Raw genomic sequence first — 26,887 nt, forward strand, 5'->3', positions numbered from 1 at the left:
TTTTTAATTTTACCTTTATTTAACCAGGCAAGTCAGTTAAGAACACATTCTTATTTTCAATGACGCCCTGGGAACAGTGGGTTAACTGCCTGTTCAGGGGCAGAACGACAGATTTGTACCTTGTCAGCTCGGGGGTTAGAACTCACAACCTTCCGGTTACTAGTCCAACGCTCTAACCACTGGGCTTAATTTTGGGTCAGTAACAGTGGTCAGGTATTCTGCCACTGTGTACTCTCTGTTTAGGGCCAAATAGCATTCTAGTTTGCTCAGTATTCTCTTTTTGTTTTCTCACGATTTGGTTTGGTCTAATTGTGTTGCTGTCCTGGGGCTCTGTGGGGCCTGTGTGTGTATGTGAACAGAGCCCCAGTACCAGCTTGCTTAGGGGGTTCCTCTCCAGGTTAATTTCTCTGTAGGTGATGGTTTTTTTATGGAAGGTTTGGGATTCGCTTCCTTTTAGGTGGTTGTAGAATTTAACGGCTCTTTTCTGGATTTTGATAATTAGTGGGTATCAGCCTAATTCTGCTCTGCATGCATTATTTGGTGTGTTACGTTGTACACAGAGGATATTTTTTGCAGAATTCTGCATGCAGTCTCAATTTGGTGTTTGTCCCATTTTGTGAATTCTTGGTTGGTGAGCAGACCCCAGACCTCACAACCAAAAAGGACAATGGGTTCAATAACTGATTAAAGTATTTGTAGCCAGATCCTAATTGGCATGTCACATTTTATGTTCCTTTTGATGGCATAGAAGCCCTCACTCAGATTGTTCACAGCTTTGTGGAGGTTAACTGTAGCACTGATGTATTTTTTTGTTTAATTTCATATTTTTTTTTACCGTCGTTCTGCCCCAGTCAGTCAGTCAGTTAAGAACAAATTCTTATTTGCAATGACGGCCTAGGAACAGTGGGTTAACTGCCTGTTCAGGGGCAGAACGACAGATTTGTACCTTGTCAGCTTGGGGATTCGAACTTGCAACCTTTCGGTTTCTAGTCCAACGCTCTAACCACTAGGCTACCCTGCCGCCCCATGTTAAGGCCAAGGTATGTATAGTTTTGTGTGCTCTAGGGCAACGGTGTCTAGATGGAATTTGTATTCGTGGTCCTGGCAAATGGACCTTTTTTTAAACACATTTTTGTCTTACTGAGATTTACTGTCAGGGCCCAGGTCTGACAGAATCTGTGCAGAAGATCTAGGTGCTGCTTTAGGCCTTCCATGGTTGAGGCACCAGATCATCAGCAAACAGTAGACATATGACTTCAGATTTTAGTAGGGTGAGGCTGGGTGCTGCAGACTGTTCTAGTGCCCTCACCAATTCGTTGATAGGGTGGGGCTTAAGCTGCATCCCTGTCTCACCCCCCGGCCTTGTGGAAAGAAATGTGTGCGTTTTTTGCCAATTTTAACCACACACTTGTTGTTTGTGTACATGGATTTTATAATGTTGTATATTTTTCCCCCAACACCACTTTCCATCAATTTCAATAGCAGGCCTTCATGCCAAATTCTCAAAAGCTTTTTTGAAATCAACAAAGCATGAGAAGACTTTGCCTATTAGGGTGTGCAGGATGAATACGTGGTCTGTCGTACTGTAATTTGGCAAAAATCTAATTTGTCATTTGCTTAGTACATTGTTTTCTCGTACATTGAAATGTACGAGTCTGCTGTTAATGATAATGCAGAGGATTTTCCTAAGATTGCTGTTCACGCAAATCCCATGGTAGTTTTTGGGCTCAACTTTGTCTCCACTCTCTCTTTCTCCCTCTCTCCGCGTCCAGCTGGGATAACATTACTTAATTTCCACCAGGATATTCACTGCTCATTTCTCTGCCCTGGTATAGGGTTCAGGCTGATTGACACTGCAGGGTCAGCTCCAGGTCCAGGCTATATCTTACTGGAGAACAACACACTGCAGAGTCAGCACCAGGCTATATCATACTGGAGAACAACACACTGCAGGATCAGTACCAGGCTATATCATACTGGAGAACAACACACTGCAGGGTCAGCACTAGGCTATATCATACTGGAGAACAACACACTGAAGGGTCAGCACCAGGCTATATCTTACTGGAGAACAACACACTGCAGGGTCAGCACCAGGCTATATCATAATGGAGAACAACACACTGCAGGGTCAGTACCAGGCTATGTCATACTGGAGAACAACACACTGCAGGGTCAGCACTAGGCTATATCATACTGGAGAACAACACACTGCAGGGTCAGTACCAGGCTATGTCATACTGGAGAACAACACACTGCAGGGTCAGTATCAGGCTATATCTTACTGGAGAACAACACACTGTTGCTCTCTCTTTGAAGGTGAATAACTATGCAATGCATGGAACTCCTCAGCAGTGACCTGCTTGTTACTATTTTCAGCTCCACTTGTTCAGGCCCCATTGGGCAGAATGCCACCTGCAGGAACACACACACACACATGCACACACTGAATTGACCCAAACCTTGGTTTGAAACCCTCTACCACCCAGAACAAAGGTTGTTGTTATCTCTGTAGAATATTATGGGTAGACTGAGACAGAGAGCGATTGTAGGGGTGGGGGGAGTGAGGGAAGCAGGGAAGGAGGAAGATGCAGGCAGAGGAAATATCAATCATCAGGAACAGGGCTTCCCCCTCTCCCCTCATCTCCTCTCTGACTCACTCAATGTTTGTTTTGGACAGGCCATTTCACAAACCACTCACTTCTCATCTCGTTGAGAAACTGGCAACTTCTTAGACAGCTAGTTTACTTCTTTGCTCTCTCCCTTTCATTCGTGTGTGTGTGTGTGTTCGGAATGTTGTCCGATCGGCACGGTGGGAAAATCCCAGATGTGGGGAAGCTGATTTTGCTCTGAGATTGGATGATGAGGTCCCATGCCACACCCCCTCAATAGTCGGGGGGATTACACTCCCAACCGAATGGAAACAAGACGCACCAGGGAACTCACACACCCCCAACTCTCCCCTCACCGCACTCTTACAGGCCCGTCTCAATCATGCACTGTACATTTCCTGAACATATATTCCCAAGATGCTATTTTTCCAGAGGAGCAACTTGTCGTCTGTATGTAGGTTAAAATGAGGAATTAGGGGTTAGAGAGTAGGAGCAGGGTTCTCCAGAGAGAGCCTACACACACACAAAGACACACACATACCATTAGTTTTGGTATTTTATTAGGATCCCCATTAGCTGTTGCAAAAGCAGCAGCTACTTTTCCTGGAGTCCACCAAAACATGAACAGTATGACAGTAAGTCAGCCTGCTGCTAAAGTATGTAACATTTAGTTGTACTAGACTGAATAGACTGTTAGTTTCAGGATTGTAATAGTGACTTTGAGTGACCACTCAAAGGCCTACAAAGTGGCCTCGAGAGAGAGTGTAACTGGCAAGCCAAGCTAACATGACTATTGTTTCTTCACTGTTAAACAAGAGGAGAATGACATGGCATGTAATGTTGTCAAGCCTGGATCTGTTAAGGCTCTGTTAGGCACTATATTCCATGGGAACCCATTTACTGTCTGCACCTCCTGGCTTTTATTAGCACTGAACCCCCCACCCCCCTATCCCAACACATGCACGCAGACGCACATATGCAGCATACACACACCTGGAGTGGTGAGAACAAGTATTTGATACACTGACGATTCTGCAGGTTTTCCTACTTACAAAGCATGTAAAGGTCTGTAATTTCTATCATAGGTACACTTCAACTGTGAGAGACGGAATCTAAAACAAAAATCCAGAAAATCACATTGTATGATTTTTAAGTAATTAATTTGCCTTTTATTGCATGACATAAGTATTTGATCACCTACCAACCAGTAAGAATTCCGTCTCTCACAGACCTGTTAGTTTTTCTTTAAGAAGCCCTCCTGTTCTCCACTCATTACCTGTATTAACTGCACCTGTTTGAACTCGTTACCTGTATAAAAGACCTGTCCACACACTCAATCAAACAGACTCCAACCTCTCCACAATGGCCAAGACCAGAGAGCTGTGTAAGGACATCAGGGATAAAATTGTAGACCTGTACAAGGCTGGGATGGGCTACAGGACAATAGTCAAGCTGCTTGGTGAGAAGGCAACAACTGTTGGAGCAATTATTAGAAAATGGAAGAAGTTCAAGATGACGGTCAATCACCCTCGGTCTGGGGCTCCATGCACGATCTCACCTCATGGGGCATCAATGATCATGAGGAAGGTGAGGGATCAGCCCAGACCTAGACGGCAGGACCTGGTCAATGACCTGAAGAGAGCTGGGACCACAGTCTCAAAGAAAATCATGAGTAACACACTACGCCGTCATGGATTCAAATCCTGCAGCGCACATAAGGTCAAGCCATGCTCAAGCAAGGGCATGTTTGCCAATCACCATCTGGATGATCCAGAGAAGGAATGGGAGAAGGTCATGTGGTCTGATGAGACAAAAATAGAGCTTTTTGGTCTAAACTCCACTCGCCGTGTTTGGAGGAAGAAGAAGGATGAGTACAACCCCAAGAACACCATCCCAACCGTGAAGCATGGAGGTGGAAACATCATTCTTTGGGGATGCTTTTCTGCAAAGGGGACAGGACGACTGCACAGTATTGAGGGGAGGATGGATGGGGCCATGTATCGCGAGATCTCGGCCAACAACCTCCTTCCCTCAGTAAGAGCATTGAAGATGGGTCGTGGCTGGGTCTTCCAGCATGACAACGACCCGAAACACACAGCCAGGGCAACAAAGGAGTGGCTCCGTAAGAAGCATCTCAAGGTCCTGAAGTGGCCTAGCCAGTATCCAGACCTGAACCCAATAGAAAATCTTTGGAGGGAGCTGAAAGTCCATATTGCCCAACGACAGCCCCGAAACCTGAAGGATCTGGAGAAGGTCTGTACGGAGGAGTGGGCCAAAATCCCTGCTGCAGTGTGTGCAAACCTGGTCAAGAACTACAGGAAACATATGATCTCTGTAATTGCAAACAAAGGTTTCTGTACCAAATATTAAGTTCTGCTTTTCTGATGTATCAAATACTTATGTCATGCAATAAAATGCAAATTAATTACTTAATCATACAATGTGATTTTCTGGATTTTTGTTTTAGATTCCATCTCTCACAGTGTACCTATGATAAAAAATTACAGACCTCTACATGCTTTGTATGTAGGAAATCCTGCAAAATCGGCAGTGTATCAAATACTTGTTCTCCCCACTGTATGCACGCACGCACGGACACTCACACAGACAAAGAGAAAGAGATGGAAGAGGAAAGGGGGTGGATTGATAATGTTTTGTGAAGGATAGATTACATACAGTACCAGACAAAACTTTGGACACACCTACTGATTCAAGGGTTTTTCTTTATTTTTACTATTTTCTACATTGTAGAATAATAGTGAAGACAAACTATAAAAAAAACACATATGGAAACATGTAGTAACCAAAAAAGTGTTAAACAATTCAACATATAATTTATATTTCAGATTCTTCAAAGTAGCCACCCTTTTCCTTTCATGACAGCTTTGCACTCTCTTGGAATTCTCTCAACCAGCTTAACCTGGAATGCTTTTCCAACAGTCTTGAAGGAGTTCACACATATGCTGAGCACTTGTTGGCTGCTTTTCCTTCACTCTTAGGTCCAACTCATTCCAACTCAAACCATCTCAATTGTGTTGAGGTCAGGAGATTGTGGAGGCCAGGCCATTTGATGCAGCACTCCATCACTCTCCTTGGTCAAATAGCCCTTACACAGCCTGGATGTGTGTTTTATGTAAATGTCCTGTTGAAAAACAAATGATCGTCTCACTAAGCGCAAACCAGATGGAATGGCGTATCGCTGCAGAATGCTGTGGTAGCCATGCTGGTTAAGTGTGCCTTGAATTGTAAATAAATCACCTACAGTGTCACCAGCAAATCACCCCCACACCATCACACCTCCTCCTCCATGCTTCACGGTGGGAACCTCACATCTCTTCCCGTACTCTGCATCACACGGCGGTTGAAACCAAAAATCTCAAATTTGGACTCATCAGACCAAAGGACAGATCTACACCAGTCTAATGTCCATCGCTTGTGTTTCTTGGCCCAAACAAGTAACTTCTTCTTATTGGTGTCCTTTAGTAGTAATTTCTTTGCAGCAATTTGACCATGAAGGCCTGAATCACTCTGAACAGTTGATGGTAAGCTGCAATTTCTGAGCCTGGTAACTCCAATGAACTTATCCACTGCAGGTAACTCTGGGTCTTCCTTTCCTATGGTAGTCCTCATGAGAGACAGTTTCGTCATTGTGCTTGATGGTTTTTGCAACTGCACTGCACAAGTTCTTGAAATTTTCCAGATTGACTAAAATATATTTTTATTTGTTTAACACTTTTTTGGTTACTATATCAAATCAAAATCAAATCAAATTTTATTTGTCACAATTCCAAAACAACTACCTTATACACACAAGTGTAAAGGGATAAAGAATATGTACATAAAGATATATGAATGAGTGATGGTACAGAGCGGCATAGGCAAGATGCAGTAGATGGTATCGAGTACAGTATATACATATGAGATGAGTATGTAAACAAAGTGGCATAGTTTAAAGTGGCTAGTGATACATGTATTACATAAAGATGCAGTAGATGAGAGTACAGTATATACGTATACATATGAAATAAATAATGTAGGGTATGTAAACATTATATTAAGTAGCATTGTTTAAAGTGGCTAGTGATATATTTTACATCAATTCCCATTATTAAAGTGGCTGGAGTTGAGTCAGTGTGTTGGCAGCAGCCACTCAATGTTAGTGGTGGCTGTTTAACAGTCTGATGGCCTTGAGATAGAAGCTGTTTTTCAGTCTCTCGGTCCCAGCTTTGATGCACCTGTACTGACCTCGCCTTCTGGATGATAGCGGGGTGAACAGGCAGTGGCTCGGGTGGTTGTTGTCCTTGATGATCTTTATGGCCTTCCTGTAGGTGTCCTGGAGGGCAGGTAGTTTGCCCCCGGTGATGCGTTGTGCAAACCTTACTACCCTCTGGAGAGCCTTACGGTTGTGGGCGGAGCAGTTGCCGTACCAGGCGGTGATACAGCCCGACAGGATGCTCTCGATTGTGCATCTGTAGAAGTTTGTGAGTGTTTTGGTGACAAGCCAAATTTCTTCAGCCTCCTGAGGTTGAAGAGGTGCTGCTGTGCCTTCTTCACGATGCTGTCTGTGTGGGTGGACCAATTCAGTTTGTCTGTGATGTGTACGCCGAGGAACTTAAAACTTACTACCCTCTCCACTACTGTTCCATCGATGTGGATAGGGGGGTGTTCCCTCTGCTGTTTCCTGAAGTCCACAATCATCTCCTTAGTTTTGTTGACATTGAGTGTGAGGTTATTTTCCTGACACCACACTCCGAGGGCCCTCACCTCCTCCCTGTAGGCCGTCTCATCGTTGTTGGTAATCAAGCCTACCACTGTTGTATCGTCCGCAAACTTGATGATTGAGTTGGAGGCGTGCGTGTCCACGCAGTCGTGGGTGAACGGGGAGTACAGGAGAGGGCTCAACGCACCCTTGTGGGGCCCCAGTGTTGAGGATCAGCGGGGTGGAGATGTTGTTACCTACCCTCACCACCTGGGGATGGCCCGTCAGGAAGTCCAGTACCCAGTTGCACAGGGCGGGGTCGAGACCCAGGGTCTCGAGCTTGATGACGAGTTTGGAGGGTACTATGGTGTTAAATGCTGAGCTGTAGTTGATGAACAGCATTCTCACATAGGTATTCCTCTTGTCCAGATGGGTTAGGGCAGTGTGCAGTGTGGTTGAGATTGCATCGTCTGTGGACCTATTTGGGCGGTAAGCAAATTGGAGTGGGTCTAGGGTGTCAGGTAGGGTGGAGGTGATATGGTCCTTGACTAGTCTCTCAAAGCACTTCATGATGACGGAAGTGAATGCTACGGGGCGGTAGTCGTTTAGCTCAGTTACCTTAGCTTTCTTGGGAACAGGAACAATGGTGGCCCCCTTGAAACATGTGGGAACAGCAGACTGGGATAGGGATTGATTGAATATGTCTGTAAACACACCAGCCAGCTGGTCTGCGCATGCTTTGGGGGCTCGGCTGGGGATGACATCTGGGCCTGCAGCCTTGCGAGGGTTAACACGTTTAAATGTTTTACTCACCTCGGCTGCAGTGAAGGAGAGTCCTCATGTTTTGGTTGCGGGCCGTGTCAGTGGCAATGTATTGTCCCCAAAGTGGGCAAAACAGTTATTTAGTCTGCTTGGGAGCAAGGCATCCTGGTCTGTGACTGGGCTGGTTTTCTTTTTGTTATCCGTGATTGACTGTAGACCCTGCCACATACCTCTTGTCTGAGCCGTTGAATTGCGATTCTACTTTGTCTCTATACTGACGCTTAGCTTGTTTGATTGCCTTGCGGAGGGAATAGCTACACTGTTTGTATTCGGTCATGTTTCTGGTCACCTTGCCCTGATTAAAAGCAGTGGTTTGCGCTTTCAGTTTCACGCGAATGCTGCCATCAATCCACGGTTTCTGGTTTGGGAATGTTTTAATCGATGCTATGGGAACGACATCTTCAAAGCACGTTCTAATGAACTCACTCACCAAATCAGCGTATTCGTCAATGTTGTCTGACGCAATACGAAACATATCCCAGTCCACGTGACGGAAGCAGCCTTGGAGCGTGAATCAGATTGGTCGGACCAGCGTTGAACAGACCTCAGCGTGGGAGCTTCTTGTTTTAGCTTCTGTCTGTAGGCAGGGAGCAACAAAATGGAGTCGTGGTCAGCTTTTCCGAAAGGAGGGCGGGGGAGGGCCTTATATGCATCGCGGAAGTTAGAATAGCAATGATCCAATATGATTCCATATGTGTTATTTAATAGTGTTGATGTCTTCACTATTATTCTACAATATAAAACCCTGGAATGAGTAGGGTTGTCCAAACCTTTTACTGGTACTGAAGATTTGGTCATTCATTTTTATAATGATGTGGATTTCCTGGCCATGCTCATGGTTTTATCCAGGATAGGAGTCATCAGAAGTAATGTGGCATTTTAAATGACAAAAGTTTAAATACAATGTTACTAATGAAGGTTTCTAGTTGTAGTTTCTCACATCTTCTCCCAGGCCTAATGAAGAATAGTCTCTCTAATAACTGCATATTTAGGAGAGAGTCTTTTTAAAACCTCGGACAGTTTTTCCTCTCCTGTCAAACAGTCTGGCTGGTCTGTGGACTCAGGAAACCACAAGTTATTTTCCATCTTACCCTGTGTGGAATGTTTCATGCTCTGGTCAGGAGGAGTTCTTTATAAAGCTACACATGACGACTGGCTAGTAAATATAACACATGATGTCATAGATCGGACCGTGCTGGCCAATGAGAGGAGGGGGAGTGAATAACAGTATAATGACATGGAAATAGGTTTTCCAGGAGTTCCAAGTTCTGAGTGCGGCCACTACTGACACATCAACACAGTCCAGACCTGCTGTCTATTATAGCATTTTAAGGTCGCTAAATGGATCAAAATGCTGAATGTCCTGGTCACATTCCATGGAAAACACAAACGAGCGCACACAGTGCCTTTACTGAATATAGGCCACCTTGGAGAGAACACCTGTTTTCTATTGAGGCCACAGCAACAATATCTTCATCCAGTCAGGATCCTTCACCCACTTCACCCATTGCACTATATTCTCCTATGTAGGGCACTACTTTTAACCATGGCCCATATGGCTCTGGTCAAAAGTAGTGCACTATGTAGGGAATGTGTCATGTAGTTCTGTATAGAATCTATAGATCTGTACTGACATCCCTGTTTCCTGATCTGTTGCAGGTCATCTTCTCTGACCAGCTATCACTTCACTCCCTAACCACCCTCACTCACACACACCCTCTACTAGACTTCCCCTTACCTCGGACAGAAACCATACATAGATGTGATCATGAACACATCAGTAAGATAGGGACTGTCTGATTTCAACATGCTCGCCCTCAGACTAAGTTCTGCCTCTGTTTACAGTTCTACAGGTGATACCCCATTCTCCCTCATCATCGTGTGTGTGTGTGTGTGTGTGTGTGTGTGTGTGTGTGTGTGTGTGTGTGTGTGTGTGTGTGTGTGTGTGTGTGTGTGTGTGTGTGTGTGTGTGTGAGTGAGCCTGGGAGCATTATAGTAAAATAGTAGAGAGGCTGTTGTCTAAGGTCACTGGCAGAGGGCAAAGAGAGGAGAAAAGGGTTGAGGGTGGACGAGCAAGAGAGAGGTTGGGGAGAGTAAGAGAGCGAGACAGAAAGAGTGAGAGGGAAGACGGAAGGGGCCTAGGTTTGGGAAGGCAGCTGGGAGCGATGTGATGTGCCTAGGGTGGAACAGAGATGAGTTAAACAAAGACAGAAAAAAGACAAATCTTCTGGATGATTACCAGCAGCCTGGCCTGGAGTTATATAACAGGCACTGGAGTCATCTGGACCCAGGACCCATAGCAGTGATTTAGAATACTGTATATACTGACTGAGCCAGCACAGACCTCGTTTCACACCAAGATGAATGATCACACTGACTACAGCCATGTTATGGGAGTCTGGGGAGAAGAAACAGCTTGGCAGAATGCAGAACTTCACAGCAGTATTATTCCACATTATCTCTGATAATCTCTGATTTGTCACGTTCTGACCTTAGTTCTTTTGTTATGTCTTTGTTTTAGTATGGTCAGGGCGTGAGTTGTGTGGGTTGTCTATGTTAGTTTTTCTATGATTTGCTATTTCTGTGTTTGTCCTGGTATGGTTCTCTATCAGAGGCAGCTGTCAATCGTTTGTCCCTGATTGAGAACCATATTTAGGTAGCCTGTTTTCTATTGTGTTTCGTGGGTTATTGTTTTCTGTATTCTGTTGTGTGTCTGCACCAGCCAGAACTGTTTTCGGTCGTTTCTCTTTGTTATTTTGGTGTTCATTTAATAAATATGGACACCTACCATGCTGCACCTTGGTCCTCACCTTCTTCCAACGGCCGTTACATGATTATCTTATTTAACCTTTATTAAAGGTGAGGGCCCTCGGAGTGTGGTGTCAGGAAAATAACCTCACACTCAACGTCAACAACACTAAGGAGATGATTGTGGACTTCAGGAAACAGCAGAGGGAACACCCCCCCTATCCACATCGATGGAACAGTAGTGTAGAGAGTAGCAAGTTTTAAGTTCCTCGGCATACACATCACAGACAAACTGAATTGGTCCACTCACACGGACAGCATCGTGAAGAAGGCGCAGCAGCGCCTCTTCAACCTCAGGAGGCTGAAGAAATTCGGCTTGTCACCAAAAGCACTCACAAACTTCTACAGATGCACAATCGAGAGCATCCTGGCGGGCTGTATCACCGCCTGGTACGGCAACTGCTCCGCCCTCAACCGTAAGGCTCTCCAGAGGGTAGTGAGGTCTGCACAACGCATCATCGGGGGCAAACTACCTGCCCTCCAGGACACCTACACCACCCGATGTTACAGGAAGGCCATAAAGATCATCAAGGACATCAACCACCCGAGCCACTGCCTGTTCACCCCGCTATCATCCAGAAGGCGAGGTCAGTACAGGTGCATCAAAGCTGGGACCGAGAGACTGAAAAACAGCTTCTATCTCAAGGCCATCAGACTGTTAAACAGCCACCACTAACATTGAGTGGCTGCTGCCAACACACTGACACTGACTCAACTCCAGCCACTTTAATAATGGGAATTGATGGGAAATTATGTAAATATATCACTAGCCACTTTAAACAATGCTACCTTATATAATGTTACTTACCCTACATTATTCATCTCATATGCATACGTATATACTGTACTCTATATCATCGACTGCATCCTTATGTAATACATGTATCACTAGCCACTTTAACTATGCCACTTTGTTTACATACTCATCTCATATGTATATACTTTACTCGATACCATCTACTGTATCTTGCCTATGCTGCTCTGTACCATCACTCATTCATATATCCTTATGTACATATTCTTTATCCCCTTACACTGTGTATAAGACAGTAGTTTAGGAATTGTTAGTTAGAATACTTGTTGGTTATTACTGCATTGTCGGAACTAGAAGCACAAGCATTTCGCTACACTCGCATTAACATCTTCTAACCATGTGTATGTGACAAATAAAAATTTGATTTGATAAAGACTGCCTACCAAAAGGCCTCCTTAGGTGACGGGGGCTAAGATTAAAAATAGAAAAATAAAATAAAAATATAGGACAAAACGCACATCACAACAAGCGAGACACCACAAAACATAGCATGGCAGCAACACATAACACAACATGGTAGCAATACAACATGGCAGCAGCACAACATGGTAGCAGCACAAAACATGGTGCAAACATTATTGGGCACAGGCAACAGCACAAAGGGCAAGAAGGTAGAGACAACAACACATCACGCAAAGCAGCCATAACCGTCAGTAAGAGTGTCCATGATTGAGTCTTTGAATGATGAGATGGAGATAAAACTGTCCAGTTTGAGTGTTTTTTGCAGCTCGTTCCATTCGCTAGCTGCAGTTAACTGGAAAGATGAGCGGCCCAGGGATGTGTGTGCTTTGGGGACTTTTAACAGAATGTGACTGGCAGAATGGGTGTTGTGTGTGTGTGTGGAGGATTGAGGGCTACAGTAAGTATCTCAGATAGGGGGGTGAGGCCTAATGTTCTTGTTCTAGTGTTCCCTAGTGTTCTAGGAATGGTCCTTGTGGCACCATCGATTGACTCCAGTCAGCTTCAGCCAAGTTCATATTAATGGAGCAGAACTCTATATTTTTTTTATTTTACCTTTATTTAACTAGGCAAGTCAGTTAATTAAGAACAAATTCTTATTTTCAATGACGGCCTAGGAACAGTGGGTTAACTTCCTGTTCAGGGGCAGAACGACAAATTTGTACCTTGTCAGCTCTGGGACTTGAACTTGCAACCTTCCGGTTACGAGTCCAACGCTCTAACCACTAGGCTACCCTGCCTGTAAATCCCATATAAACAAAACAGGACAGTTAGCATCTATAAGAAACCTCAAAAAGGGGCCTCCCGAGTGGTGCAGAGGTCTACGGCACTGCTTCACAGTGTTGCGGTATCACTACAGACTGGGGTTCAATCCCAGGCTGTGCCATTACCGGCCGTGTTTCCTCCGACACATTGGCTCGGCTGGGTTAAGCGAGCGGGTGTTAAGAAGCACATTTTGGCGGGTCATGTTTCGGAGGACGTATGACTCGACGTTCGCCTCTCCTGAGCCCGTTGGGGAGTAAAATTACAATAAAATAACAGAAACCTCAAAAAGATTGTCTACTCACAACTATTTGCTATTTATGACTAAACCAGGGTATGGTGATCTCACGTGAGGATGACATGTTGGGGGTGTAATCATGTAGGGCATGATGAGGAGGACTCCTCCATGGTTAACCAGTGAGTCAGTACTCTGTAGAGTTGATCAAAGCAGCAGCCTGACAGTAGAGTCAATAGATCCAGCAGGATGCCTCAAGTCCTTATTATAGCAAGGTGAAATTGAAGCGTGAAGAGGAAGTAAACTAAAGAAGAAAGACAGTTGTACAAAGAGTCTTAAAGACGTGTCTTTTTTCCTGTTGAGGGAAGTCAGCCAGGTTGTTGAATGCTTTGCCCTGGAGTCATTCCCAGAGAGGTGTGAGGAACACAGTGTCTTAATAACCCAATGGAGCCTTCAGACACAGAGAGGTGTGAGGAACACAGTGTCTTGATAACCCAATAGAGCCTTCAGACACAGAGAGGTGTGAGGAACACAGTGTCTTAATAACCCAATAGAGCCTTTAGACACAGAGAGGTGTGAGGAACACAGTGTCTTGATAACCCAATAGAGCCTTCAGACACAGAGAGGTGTGAGGAACACAGTGTCTTGATAACCCAATAGAGCCTTCAGACACAGAGAGGTGTGAGGAACACAGTGTCTTGATAACCCAATAGAGCCTTCAGACACAGAGAGGTGTGAGGAACACAGTGTCTTAATAACCCAATAGAGCCTTCAGACACAGAGAGTCTTATTAAGAGAATGAACCCTTTCCACACAGCTCTTCCTTTGTTTTCACAGAACCACAGAATAACTGGCTTTAGATTGCACCAGTCAACACAGATTAGAGGATAAATTCAGAGAGGAGATCTGTTTGCGTGTTTGTTTGTATGTGTGTGTGTGCGTGATTGTGCGTGTTTGTGTGTGTGTGGTCTAGGACAGTGATAGACAGTCCCCTCACTGTGAGAGAGCAGGTCAGCCAAGATGATATTACAGACGACTGTAAAAATGTTAGTTAAATGTTCTAACAATAAGCTGTTGGATTTGTCCCTGAGCCTGTCCTTCTGGGAGCTGAGGGAAAACAAAAAAATATTCTGGGTTTTAAAAACATTCTAGTGGAGCAGAAAGGTCTGGGTTTTAAAAACATTCTAGTGGAGCAGAAAGGTCTGGGTTTTAAAATCATTCTAGTGGAGCAGAAAGGTCTGGGTTTTAAAATATTCTAGTGGGGCAGAAAGGTCTGGGGTTTAAAAATATTCTAGTGGGGCAGAAAGGTCTGGGTTTTAAAATATTCTAGTGGGGCAGAAAGGTCTGGGGTTTAAAAATATTCTAGTGGGGCAGAAAGGTCTGGGTTTTAAAAACATTCTAGTGGGGCAGAAAGGTCTGGGTTTTAAAACATTCTAGTGTGGCAGAAAGGTCTGGGGTTTAAAAATATTCTAGTGGGGCAGAAAGGTCTGGGTTTTAAAAACATTCTAGTGGGGCAGAAAGGTCTGGGTTTTAAAATATTCTAGTGGGGCAGAAAGGTCTGGGGTTTAAAAATATTCTAGTGGGGCAGAAAGGTCTGGGTTTTAAAACATTCTAGTGGGGCAGAAAGGTCTGAGCTTTAAAAACATTCTAGTGGGGCAGAATGGTCTGGGTTTTAAAACATTCTAGTGGGGCAGAAAGGTCTGGGGTTTAAAAACATTCTAGTGGGGCAGAAAGGTCTGGGTTTAAAAATATTTTGAGTCGGACAGAAAGGTCTGGGGTTTTACCATAGATGCTTCAAGTTTCCTCTCAACATCAAATAAAATAGAATCCAATTGTATTGGTCACATACACATATTTAGCAGATGTTATTGCAGGTGTAGTGAAATGCTTGTGTTACGGATACAGTTATCCTGTGTGTGTGTGTGTATCCTGTGTGTGTGTTTCTTTTCTCTCCTTCTCCCCTCACAGGTGAAAATCATCACTCCCCAATCAGTCAACAACCAATCATCAATCAGAAGACACACCTCCTCCAATTTCCTAACCTATCACAGTTCTTTCCCCATGGTTTAAAAACCCCATCATTTGTTTGTTCTAGAGCCCAGCTCAGCTCAGCTCAATCTCTCTGTAAATGCCATGTCTGTAGGTCTCTGTGTTTCACTCTCGCTTTGTGTCGTAACCTCTCTTTTGTTTAAGCACCTCATAGCACTTTGTCATCACCTGTGAGTATTGTTTTTGGTTATGGTGTTTGTGTTTGATTGCTGGTGGAAAAGGGGGAAACCAAGACAAGTCGCCCATGGGCATACACTACCCGTAGGTGAACTTTGTTAAATACACTAGTTAGAACTGGGCGGACCACCCACTGTATTTTTGGTTAGTTAGTTAGCTGTTGTTAAAGTAGGCTAGTCTAGCTTAGGGGTGTTTTTGAATACTTATTGTTTCTTTCCTTGGGTCCAGCTCAGCCCCTTTTCCTGCTCCCCCCATTACCGTGTGTTTATAAATAAACCTAGAGTTTGACGGTAGATTTCAGTTGTCGTGCTTATTTCGTTCACACTTTTCCTTTGTCACAATAATAATTTGCATGAGTTATGTTACGAGTCTCATTACCATCCCCCCTAGACTGTCGGGCCAAAAGGGATTCGTAACAGCTTGTGAGAACATAGCAACAGATATACAACAGATATACCGATCGGTATAGAGTTTAAAGGCCATAAACTATGGACATCACACATCAAATACAGTCAGGCCACGTTTCAAAGAGATGAGGATTCAAGTTTCTGTCTGACTTGTGATTCTCCTCACCTCTACCCCAGAGAGCTGGCCACCCTAACCTCTACCCTAGACAGTGCTCGTTTGTGGTGTGTGTGTACGTGGTGTGCTTAGTCACATGCAGGGCTATTTGGGATACTGACCCAGAGAAGTTTCCTCGGCTGGACTATGTCACTATAAAGAGGTGAACTGGTGGTTATGATGACTGCCCATAGGGCCCAAATGGCTCTGGTCAGCAGTAGTGCATTATATATGGAATAGGGTGACATTTGGGATGCATCCATAGATTCTGCAGACCATCTGGTCCAGTAACATGACATCATACAGTCTCTACAGTTTCCACGGTACAGCTGTCAAGTATAGGCAGAGAATATCAGAGCTCAGTTAGCTTCATCTCTTTACGTCATCATCCTACTCACAGGTATTACCCTGACTGTGTGTGTCTCAAATGGCACCCTATTCCCTGTATTGTGCAGTACTGTTCACCAGAGCCCCATATATGCTATGGTCAAAAGTAGTGCACTATATAGGGAGTAGGGTGCCATTTGAGACACAGCCTGTGTTTCTATTGAAAACAGATGTTCTGGTAACTACGGTTCTCTTTCTGTTAGTGATTCTGACCACATCACATTGACTTTGACACTGACTTTGGTCTGGCTTACTTCAGCCATGATATGGTTCTAAAAGGGAAACGGCATGTCGAGAGTCTCGTGGTTAAATATACTGTACACTACGAAAGCAGCATGGTAGAAACACACTGTACTAAAATATGACATCAGCAGGACCATGGGGAAGGAAATGTCTTGGTTGTGTTGACAAACAGTTACTGAAGTCATCGACAAACTAAACACTACATAAAGTCCATAGATTTACAACCATTACTCTAGGGTTAGCGTGCTGTAGCTGTGAGCAGTGATACGTCACTCTAGATTACCCTGGTGTGAGTGGTGTTCATTCACAGAGCTGTAAAGTTGTCTGTTAAGAGCGCGTCATATTACAGCCAGACCACACAGCATACATTCCTACCTATAGGGGAAAGTGATGGAATGTGAACAGGGTCTCCTGTACATTATTGACATACCACCCCCCCCCCCCGCTCATAGAGTTCATGTGAGGGTGGAACCTGAGACAAAAATGGCATCGCCCATCGCCCCCAGCTGCCCCCAGGGCCACTTCACGACACGATAAATAGTTCCCTCAGCAGTAACTATGTAGTACTAGTAACAATGGCATGCCTCCTAATTTTAACTGCGTCCTGCCATGCCATGCATAAATAGGCCTTTAAAATAAAAGCCTGACCGGCTGTGTGTTGGGAGGGACATTCTCTGGACATTCTCCAGACACTCCTGAGGAGTGAAACCTGGACCCTGGCTGGTACACCTGTCCCCATCCGTAACTCACAACCACATTGTTTCAGAGCAACAGCCGTACCATCCTGTGGAAGACAAGCCTTATGTGATTGACTGGTTTTGAAACCGTGCGGGTCTTATGCATGCTAAAATACAGTGTTAGCCCGCTGAGCTAAAGTCCAGGCATTGGCTCAGGGAGCTAATGCAAGACTTCAGGTCTCATGCAAGGTTACTCATCACCCGAGAATGGTTCACCGAACCACCTCTGTTAAACTTGGAATGCTACCTGAAAGACCCTGGTCTAACAGAGCAGACCCTGGACTGACAGAGCATACCCTGGACTAACAGAGCAGACCCTGGGCTAACAGAGCAGACGCTGGGCTAACAGAGCAGACCCTGGTCTAACAGAGCAGACCCTGGACTGACAGAGCATACCCTGGACTAACAGAGCAGACCCTGGGCTAACAGAGCAGACGCTGGGCTAACAGAGCAGACGCTGGGCTAACAGAGCAGACGCTGGGCTAACAGAGCAGACGCTGGGCTAACAGAGCAGACGCTGGGCTAACAGAGCAGACCCTGGGCTGACAGAGCAGACCCTGGGCTGACAGAGCAGACCCTGGGCTAACAGAGCAGACCCTGGGCTAACAGAGCAGACCCTGGACTAACAGAGCAGACGCTGGGCTAACAGAGCTAACCAGGGCTGCTAAAGACAATATAAAGACAGTGATTATGTCCCAAATTGCACCATATTCCATATATAGTGCACTACTTTTGAACTGGGCACATAGGGCTCTGGTCCAAAGTAGTGCACTATGTAGGGAATAGGGTTCCATTTGGGTCACGTCTCAGATTCAACACACAGCATGGTGAAACACGTACACATAAAAAGCCTTACCTGCTCCTGCATTGGTCATCTTACTGCACATCTGCAAACAAAGAGAAACAGACAATGGTTCGTCAGACAACAACAGAGTGTACTGCAGCCCTCAATACCGCTTTAACTGCATGGTAGTCTTAAACAAACAACAAAACAGATTGGTTGAAGAATACACAAACAACTTTTCAAAATGTTAGAAATACTACAGAGAGTCAGGTATCAGTGGCATCCTAGTAATGTCACAGAGGATATATTCAGAGAGGAGAGGAGTAATGAACTAAATTGTATCCTAGTAATGCCACAGCCATAAAGAGTTAAGGGTTAATGACTGATCTATCAGGCTGCTGCCTGCTTTACTGTGTTACCATAGAGACCTGATGGCTGGTTCAATATGGACAGCTGGCTTATGTTTGTACATCACTTAGGTATTTATAACATCCTCTGTCTGGTGTTATTAGACCAACTTCGACTAAACACATGGCTATAATCCCAAATGGCATCCTATTCTCTATAAAAGTGAAATACTGTTGACCAGGGTGCACTATAATATGGTGTTTTACATTGAGACTTACCCACACACCAGTGAGTCGCCAGTGTTTAATGTTAATGAAGCTCTAGCGTTATCATCAGGAGTGTGACACTAACGACTTGTGGTGAGCAGAATCAACAACCTCTGCCTCATTCAAGACTTTTGCTGTATGAGAAGGTGTTAAAGTTCACAGTTAGCGTTTGTTATGTAAATGCCTGTTGAAAAGTACCAGTGGCCTGGGCTTGGCCCCAAGTCATGGCAGGTCCCCCGGAGCCATGGCCCAGTGAGACACGGGTGCCGGTCCACATAGGTAGAAACAGAAGGCTGAGTATTTTGGGTAAAACACCTGGTTAAATCCCCATTGGACACTCACCATAAGTAATTAGGCCTGTGTGTCTCCAGAGACAATACGTTGTGATTTTAGAGGTCAGTTGGTCGTTGTGGATCTCCATGTGTGGCTGGACAGGATCTTTGCCACAGCCAGAATAGTGCACTATAAAGGGTATAGGGTGCCATTTGGGATGTACACATGGTAGAGCAGCCTACAGTATGAGGAAACACATCTTTTACAGAGAGTAGTCTCGGTCCAACAGCAGAGGAGTGAGGTGGTTAACAGGTGGAGACATACAGGAAATATTCGGTCTCAGGCAGAACACTATGAGGTGAAGGGACTGATGTTGTTACCCAAGTATCCCTGCTTATTGACTGTGAGATTCAGCATAACAGGGTCAAATTTCATTATTACATTTCTGTCCTCTTCAGTCATAGGGTTGGAGAACAGAAGCAATGCTGTGTCTCTCTCAGCTCTCTGCTCTAACCAATTATCTCATCTCATTCTGCAGACAGAGGAAACTAGGTGTGAGTACCAAATGGCACCCTATTCACTATATAGTGCACTACTTTTGACCTGGGCCCATGGAGCTGTCGAAACTCTAAACTGACATGTGTTAACATAATAGATCTAATAACAGGCTCTGACCCACAACTACAAATAAAGCTGTGATGAAAATTAGCCTTCTAGAACTGACTGAATGGCCCCATTGGAGATACCGGTCTGTCTTTTACTCACAGGGGCTTCAAAGATTGTCCTAGACTTCTGTCTGTCCCTCGACAGCCCATATAAAGTCCTGTTAGTGTCCTTCCATTATCCTCTTCATTGATATAGTTATACCCATAGACTTAGATAGACATCACATCATTGTGTATGTCCCATTATGGCGTCTGTGAGAGCATGGGCAGCACACCATTGAGTTCATCTCCATTTTGAAGAGGTACATTTTCTTCTTCTACAACTTCTATAAGTTGGCAAACAAAGGGTGTGTACTGCCACCTGGAATGTGTTGTTTGAACAGGTATAAAGCCAAGGTTGGCGATTTACTGCCACCTGTAGATATGGAATATTTGCTCACAAGTATAATGTGATGTCTGATCCCTCCTGGTGACCTGGATGGAATTATGTGATCCTTCCACAAACCATAGGAAGTCTCACCTAGTTTACTACTTCAAAATACTACCTCAATAGCGCTGCCCATGCTAAAACAGGCCTTTGGACACTAGAATGGTGTCTATGGTTATACCACACCACCTCAGTTCTGAGCATCCACCACATGTCGGGTTATGGGTTAGAGGTCAGGGGTCAGGTGACAAGACACAGAAAGAAGACAGCCCTATCAGGAAGCTCCCTCTGCTACAACAACCAACATTTTTATATGGACTGACATGTCTGGTCTTTAGTGATTGGTAACTGGTCTGGTCTACCTGTCTGCTGCATTGACTAAATTTAAAAAACTAGTTCAGAAAAAACAAGTGGAAAACATTCCTAATCTAACAGGCTATGGGACATGTCCATTCTCTACAATAGTACTATCTGAGATGCTGCTATACATTGTAGCTGGCAATGGGATGATGTACAAAGTTCACACGAGATCTGGAAGGAATTACATAATTCCCATCATGCATTTCTTTACATTCTTTTTCCTGCGTTTCCCAACTCCCCCCTTCCCCCACGTGGTCTATGTAGAGTAAACACCCAGCCCCACACAGAACCCTGTGGTCTATGTAGAGTAAACACCCAGCCCTACACAGAACCCTGTGGTCTACGTAGAGTATACTCCCAGCCCCACACAGAGCCCTGTGGTCTATGTAGAGTACACTCCCAGCCTTACACAGAGCCCTGTGGTCTATGTAGAGTACACTCCAAGCCCTACATAGAACCCTGTGGTCTATGTAGAGTACACTCCCAGCCCTACACAGAGCCCTGTGGTCTATGTAGAGTAAACACCCAGCCCTACACAGAACCCTGTGGTCTACGTAGAGTATACTCCCAGCCCCACACAGAGCCCTGTGGTCTATGTAGAGTACACTCCCAGCCCTACACAGAGCCCTGTGGTCTATGTAGGGTAAACACCCAGCCCTACACAGAACCCTGTGGTCTACGTAGAGTATACTCCCAGCCCCACACAGAGCCCTGTGGTCTATGTAGAGTACACTCCCAGCCCTACATAGAGCCCTGTGGTCTATGTAGAGTATACTCCCAGCCCCACACAGAGCCCTGTGGTCTATGTAGAGTACACTCCCATGCGTCCAAAATGGCACAAGTAGTGCACTATATAGGGAATAGGGTTGCATTTGGGATCGATTTAACAGTCCTGAACACTCCCAACCCCACAAAATGAAGTCTGAGGTTACTCCACCAATCATTCATTGTGTTTAATTTGGCATGCGCAAATCACATTTGCTAACAGAAACAGGCAGAGAACCCCCAAACCAAAGTCTGATCATATAAAACCAAACCTATAGCTGTATATGGCTGCCTCCAAAATGGCATCCTATTCCCTAAATATTGCACTGCTTTTGATCAGAGCCCCATGGGCCCTAGACAAACGTAGTGCTCTATATAAGGGGGAATGAGGTGTCATGTGGGACGCAGCCTATGTTATAAGGAACGATCCAGGCCTCTCATCATAGCTCAGGGCAGGGTAGGATGGATGACGTCTCTCCACAGCCATTACTCTTCTGTGGCTTCTAACAGCCGTGCTCTAGAGACTCCCTCTGGGCCTCTACACCAAGGCATAGCCATGATCCACAACCCCTAACTCATAACACGTAACTACGGGCTGAAACTCACAGGACTGAACCCATCTCTCTCCACAACATTCAGAAATTTGTCTCGGTTGTAAAATAAAATCTATGTCCCTGGGAAAATAACCCTAGTTTTACTCTCAAAGTCTAAGAAAAAATAAGGGCTAGAAAGAGATCGTTGGGCGACCTAGAAGGTGTCCCAGTAGGCCAGCCAGTAGACCAGTAGTCCAGCCAGTAGACCAGTAGACCAGCAGACCAGCCAGTAGACCAGCTAGTAGACAAGCCAGTAGACCAGTAGACCAGCCAGTAAACCAGTAGACCTGCCAGTAAACCAGTATGCCAGCCAGTAAACCAGTATGCCAGCCAGTAGACCAGTAGAGCAGCCAGTAGACCAGTAGACCAGCCAGTAGACCAGCCAGTAGACCAGCAGACCAGCCAGTAGACCAGCTAGTAGACCAGCCAATAGACCAGTAGACCAGCCAGTAAACCAGTAGACCTGCCAGTAAACCAGTATGCCAGCCAGTAGACCAGCCAGTAGAGCAGCCAGTAGACCAGTAGAGCAGCCAGTAGACCAGTAGAGCAGCCAGTAAACCAGTAGAGCAGCCAGTAAACCATTAGAGCAGCCAGTAAACCAGTAGGCCAGCCAGTAGACCAGTAGACCAGCCAGTAGACCAGCCAGTAGACCAGTAGACCAGCAAGTAAACCAGTAGACCATTCGACCAGCCAGTAGACCAATAGACCAGCCAGTAGACCAATAGACCAGCCAGTAGACCAGTAGACAAGCCAGTAGGCCAGTAGACCAGCCAATAGACCAGTAGACCAGCCAGTAGACCAGTAGACCAGTAAACCAGACAGTAGACCAGCCAGTAAACCAGTAGACCAGTAGACCAGCCAGTAGACCAGTAGACCAGCCAGTAGACCAGCCAGTAGACCAGTAGACCAGACAGTAGACCAGTAGACCAGACAGTAGACCAGCCTCATCCCTCCCCTCCTCTATCCAACCCCTGGACAGATGGGAAAACACCTGGCTATATTTAGAACACTTCCTCAATGGGTCACAAAAAATAAGAAGACTTTCTTACCGGGGGCAGCTGGGGGATTACGGGGCTATGCCATTTTTGTCTCAGGTTGTGTGTTTGTGTGTGTGTGTCTGTGTCATTTGATGCTTTGACCCTCTGTCTGCCAGGGCCATCAGACCAGCTCCATCCTGCCAGGTTCTGAGGAAGAACTATCTGTCTCTGTTAGAAGTGTCAGGTCTCAGGGCACACGTGGAATGCTGCAGTTGCAGTCATGTTGAGACACACAGGAACACAGCAACATGTGCTGCAGGACATTCCAACACAGAACACCTGACGGTCTCACCCTCACGTATCAAACACGTAGCACATACCTGGCGGTCTCACCGTCACGTATCCAACAAATAACACACACCTCACAGTCACTATGCATTGGGTTCAGGTGGAGATGGAACCAGAATGTTAAGAATAAAATACCCTTCTAGCAAACCATTGTGGATGGGAGCTGCATGTCAATACAACAAGGGCCATCTTGAGACCACCTTAAAAATTGTGACCCTAACCTAGAGACCGGCAGGGTCTGGGAGGACAGCCATAACGACGTCCTGTCAAAAGCTGACTCCAAACATTCTGTAAGCGTTCCTAATGCCACCGTATTCCCTATGTAGTGCACTGCTTTTGGTCAAAAGTAGTACTCTATATAAAGAATAGGGTGTAATTTGGGACGCAGCCTCTCTATCAGCTCATAACCTTCCAGTCACATGACATGCTGCAGTAGTTAGTTACCATGGTCAGATTATCCTGAGACCCTCAACATGACAGCAGCAGCTTAGGCTCTAGCATCACATTCTCTCTCTCCACTGCTTTCACACCCACTCCAGAACCCTCATGTAAGAGGCTGAGGGGTGTGTGCATGCGGTAGGGCTGGTCTAGATTCTGGAGTCAGCCATGGGGCTTGTAGAAGAGGAATCCTTTGCTTATCATTAACCCTGGCCTGAGGTCAGTGTTACAGAGCATGGCGTGCACACAAACACACACACAAGGAGACACAGTGTTCCCCGGCCAGACGTTGGAACCATTGTGCAGTAATGTGACAGTGGGTTAAAGTTAGAACATTGTGTACGGTGTGAAGGTGGTCTCCATGCAGCCTGTCTGTCTCTGACTCAGACCTTGGTGGTGTTCCGCAGCTTTCTGACTCTGTAATCTGCTCTGAGACTCTGAGAAGCAGACTGCATCAGGACTAGAGAGCACAAAGCCACATCGTTCTGTTCCCACCAATATAATTAGTCATTCCCCTGTCGAATCTGATCCTCATCCAGACGTGGTACCTATACAGACACAGGCCGTTAGCAGGGTTTCCCCAAAGCCGCCACAAAACATACCTAGCCCCACCTCTCCATTGTTTCCCTTGCTAAACCTGTCTAATAGGCAGACTAACACCTGACCTGGGGACAGTAAACCACTCACACACACACTTCCTGTGTACACACTGTGTCAAACAAGGAAGAGAAGAGGATACAACGGACAGCTCTGCTATGGACTTCTCATTATGTCCAAAACAGTGCCATTCTTAGTTTATCAATTACATTTCACAGCTAATAAGAGGAATGCTGTTTAAGTTAGCAGACAGAAAATCTATTTAAAATACTTTCTGTAGCTAGCTGAAGGCAGCCTAAATATAAAATGTATTAAATTGAGCTTTTATGCCACTGGCCTACACACAATACCCCATAATGTCAAAGTGGAATTATTTTTTGAGAACTTGAGTCATTAATTATTCAGCCCCTTTGTTGTGCCAAGCCTAAATAAGTTCAAGACTAGTGTTTAACATGATATTTGAATGACTACTTCATCTCTGTACCCCACACATACAATTATCTGCAAGGTCTCTCAGTTGAGCAGTGAATTTAAAACACAGATTCAACCACAAAGACCAGTTTTCCAATATCTCGCAAAGAAGGGCACCTATTGAGCATGGTGAAGTTATTAAGTACACTTTGGATGGTGCATCAATACGCCCAGTCACAATAAAGATACAGGCGTCCTTCCTAACTCAGTTGCCGGAGAGGAAGGAAACCGAGATTTAACCATGAGGCCAAGGGTGACTTTAAAACAGTTAGAGTTTAATGTCTGTGAAAGGAGAAAACTGAGGATGGATCAACAACATTGTAGTTACTCCAAAATACTAACCTAAATGTCAGAGTGAAAGAAGGATGCCTATACAGAATATAACATACTTCAAAAAACACGCATTCTGTTTGCAACAGGGCATTAAAGTAAAACTGCAAAACATGTGGCAAAGAAAGTTACTTTATGTCCCTGAATACAAAGTTTTAGGTTTGAGGCAAATCCAACAAAACGCATCACTGAGAACCACTCTTCATATTTGAAAGCATGGTGATGGCTGCATCATGTTATGGGTATGCTTGTCATCGGCAAGGACTAGGGAGTTTTTTAGGATAAAAATAAACAGATTAGAGCTAAGTACAGGCAAAATCCTAGAGGAAAACCTGGTTCAGTCTGTTTTCCAACAGACACTTGGAGACAAATTCACCTTTCAACAGGACAATGACCTACAACACAAGGCCAAATATACACTGGAGTTGCTTACCAAGATGACATTGAATGTTCCTGAGTGGCCTAGTTAAAGTTTTGACTTAAATCGGCATGAAAATCTATGGCAAGACTTGAAAATGGCTGTTTTATAAATTATAATGTGAAACTTACCCAGAAAGACTCACAGCTGTATTCACTGCCAAAGTGTTTCTAACATGCATTGACTTAGGGGTGCAAATACTTATGGAAATGAGATACTGTATTTTTGTATTTCTTTTTTTTATACATTTAAAAAAAAATCTAAACATATTTTAATTTTGTCTTTATGGGGTATTGTGTGTAGATGGGTGAGATATTTTTTTAATATTTTTTTATTTATTTTACCCCCTTTTTTCATGGTATCCAATTGTTTAGTAGCTACTATCTCACTGCTACAACTCCCATACGGGCTCGGGAGAGACAAAGGTTGAAAGTCATGCGTCCTCCGATACACAACCCAACCAAGCCGCACTGCTTCTTAACACAGCGAGCATCCAACCCGGAAGCCAGCCACACCAATGTGTCGGAGGAAACACCGTGCACCTAGCAACCTTGGTTAGTGTGCACTGCACCCGGGCCACCACAGGAGTCGCTGGTGCGTGGTGAGACAAGGACATCCTTACCGGTCAAACCCGGACGACGCTGGGCCAATCGTGCGCCGCCCCACGGACCTCCCAGTCGCGGCCGGTTACGACAGAGCCTGGGCACAAACCCAGAGTCTCTGGTGGCACAGCTAGCGCTGCAGTACAGCGCCCTTAACCACTGCGCCACCCGGGAGGCCGATGGGAGAGATATTTTTCATTTTTAATCTATATTGAATTCAGGCTGTAACACCACAACATATGGAATAAGTTAAGGGGTATGAATACTTTCTGAAGGCACTGAGAATTCGCTTATGATATCTAAATCACATTGTTTCACCCAGACCCAGACAGACAGGTACACAGGCACAGAGTAAGCAGGAGTCAAAAGGACGAGGGAGAGTCTCAGAGAAACTTACGACTGTCTTCTCGGTCCTGGCTCTGGTTCCTATGGCTGAGATACGAGGGGCCGTGGTCTTGTGTTGGTCCTGTCTGGGACATTCTCCTGTTTCTGGTTCCCCTCGCTGCAACAGTGTACTGTCCTTCTCATTAAGAGATTGGTTTACTGCCGTCCCAGACACAGCTCCACACTGCAACAACAGCACAATAACAACCGTCAACACTGGATCCTTGCCTGCCTGTCTATCTGCCAGTCTTTCTGTCAGTCTTTCTGTCAGTCTGTCTCTGGGATGGTCAGAGGCAGGGTACGCCGTCTTCAGCTCAATTTCTATCGGACAGACAGAGACAGACAGAGACGAGGCAGCATGTTAATCGTCCACTGAAAGGACAAAGTGTGTCCTTGTCAAGTCCCTCGAGTAAAGATGTCGTGTGGTCTCCTAGGGGCTGCCTGTCGTTAGTTAAAGCTGTCTTTCTGAATGTGTG

General features: G+C 45.1%; 1 protein-coding gene across 2 annotated transcripts in view; it reads right to left on the reverse strand.

The window, feature by feature from the left end:
* Positions 1 to 26,887, reverse strand: part of LOC135552822 (stAR-related lipid transfer protein 13-like) — a 107,791-nt gene that overhangs the window by 56,839 nt on the left and 24,065 nt on the right. For both annotated transcript variants that reach the window (XM_064984690.1, XM_064984697.1), the window contains 2 exons: positions 26,425 to 26,595; positions 18,222 to 18,252 (listed from right to left, as the gene is read on the reverse strand). In XM_064984690.1, the coding sequence (XP_064840762.1) occupies positions 18,222 to 18,252; positions 26,425 to 26,595 (202 nt within the window). The remainder of the gene's footprint in view (positions 1 to 18,221; positions 18,253 to 26,424; positions 26,596 to 26,887) is intronic.

Source organism: Oncorhynchus masou, chromosome 13 (genome assembly GCF_036934945.1).
Source record: "Oncorhynchus masou masou isolate Uvic2021 chromosome 13, UVic_Omas_1.1, whole genome shotgun sequence".
Lineage (NCBI taxonomy): Eukaryota > Metazoa > Chordata > Actinopteri > Salmoniformes > Salmonidae > Oncorhynchus > Oncorhynchus masou.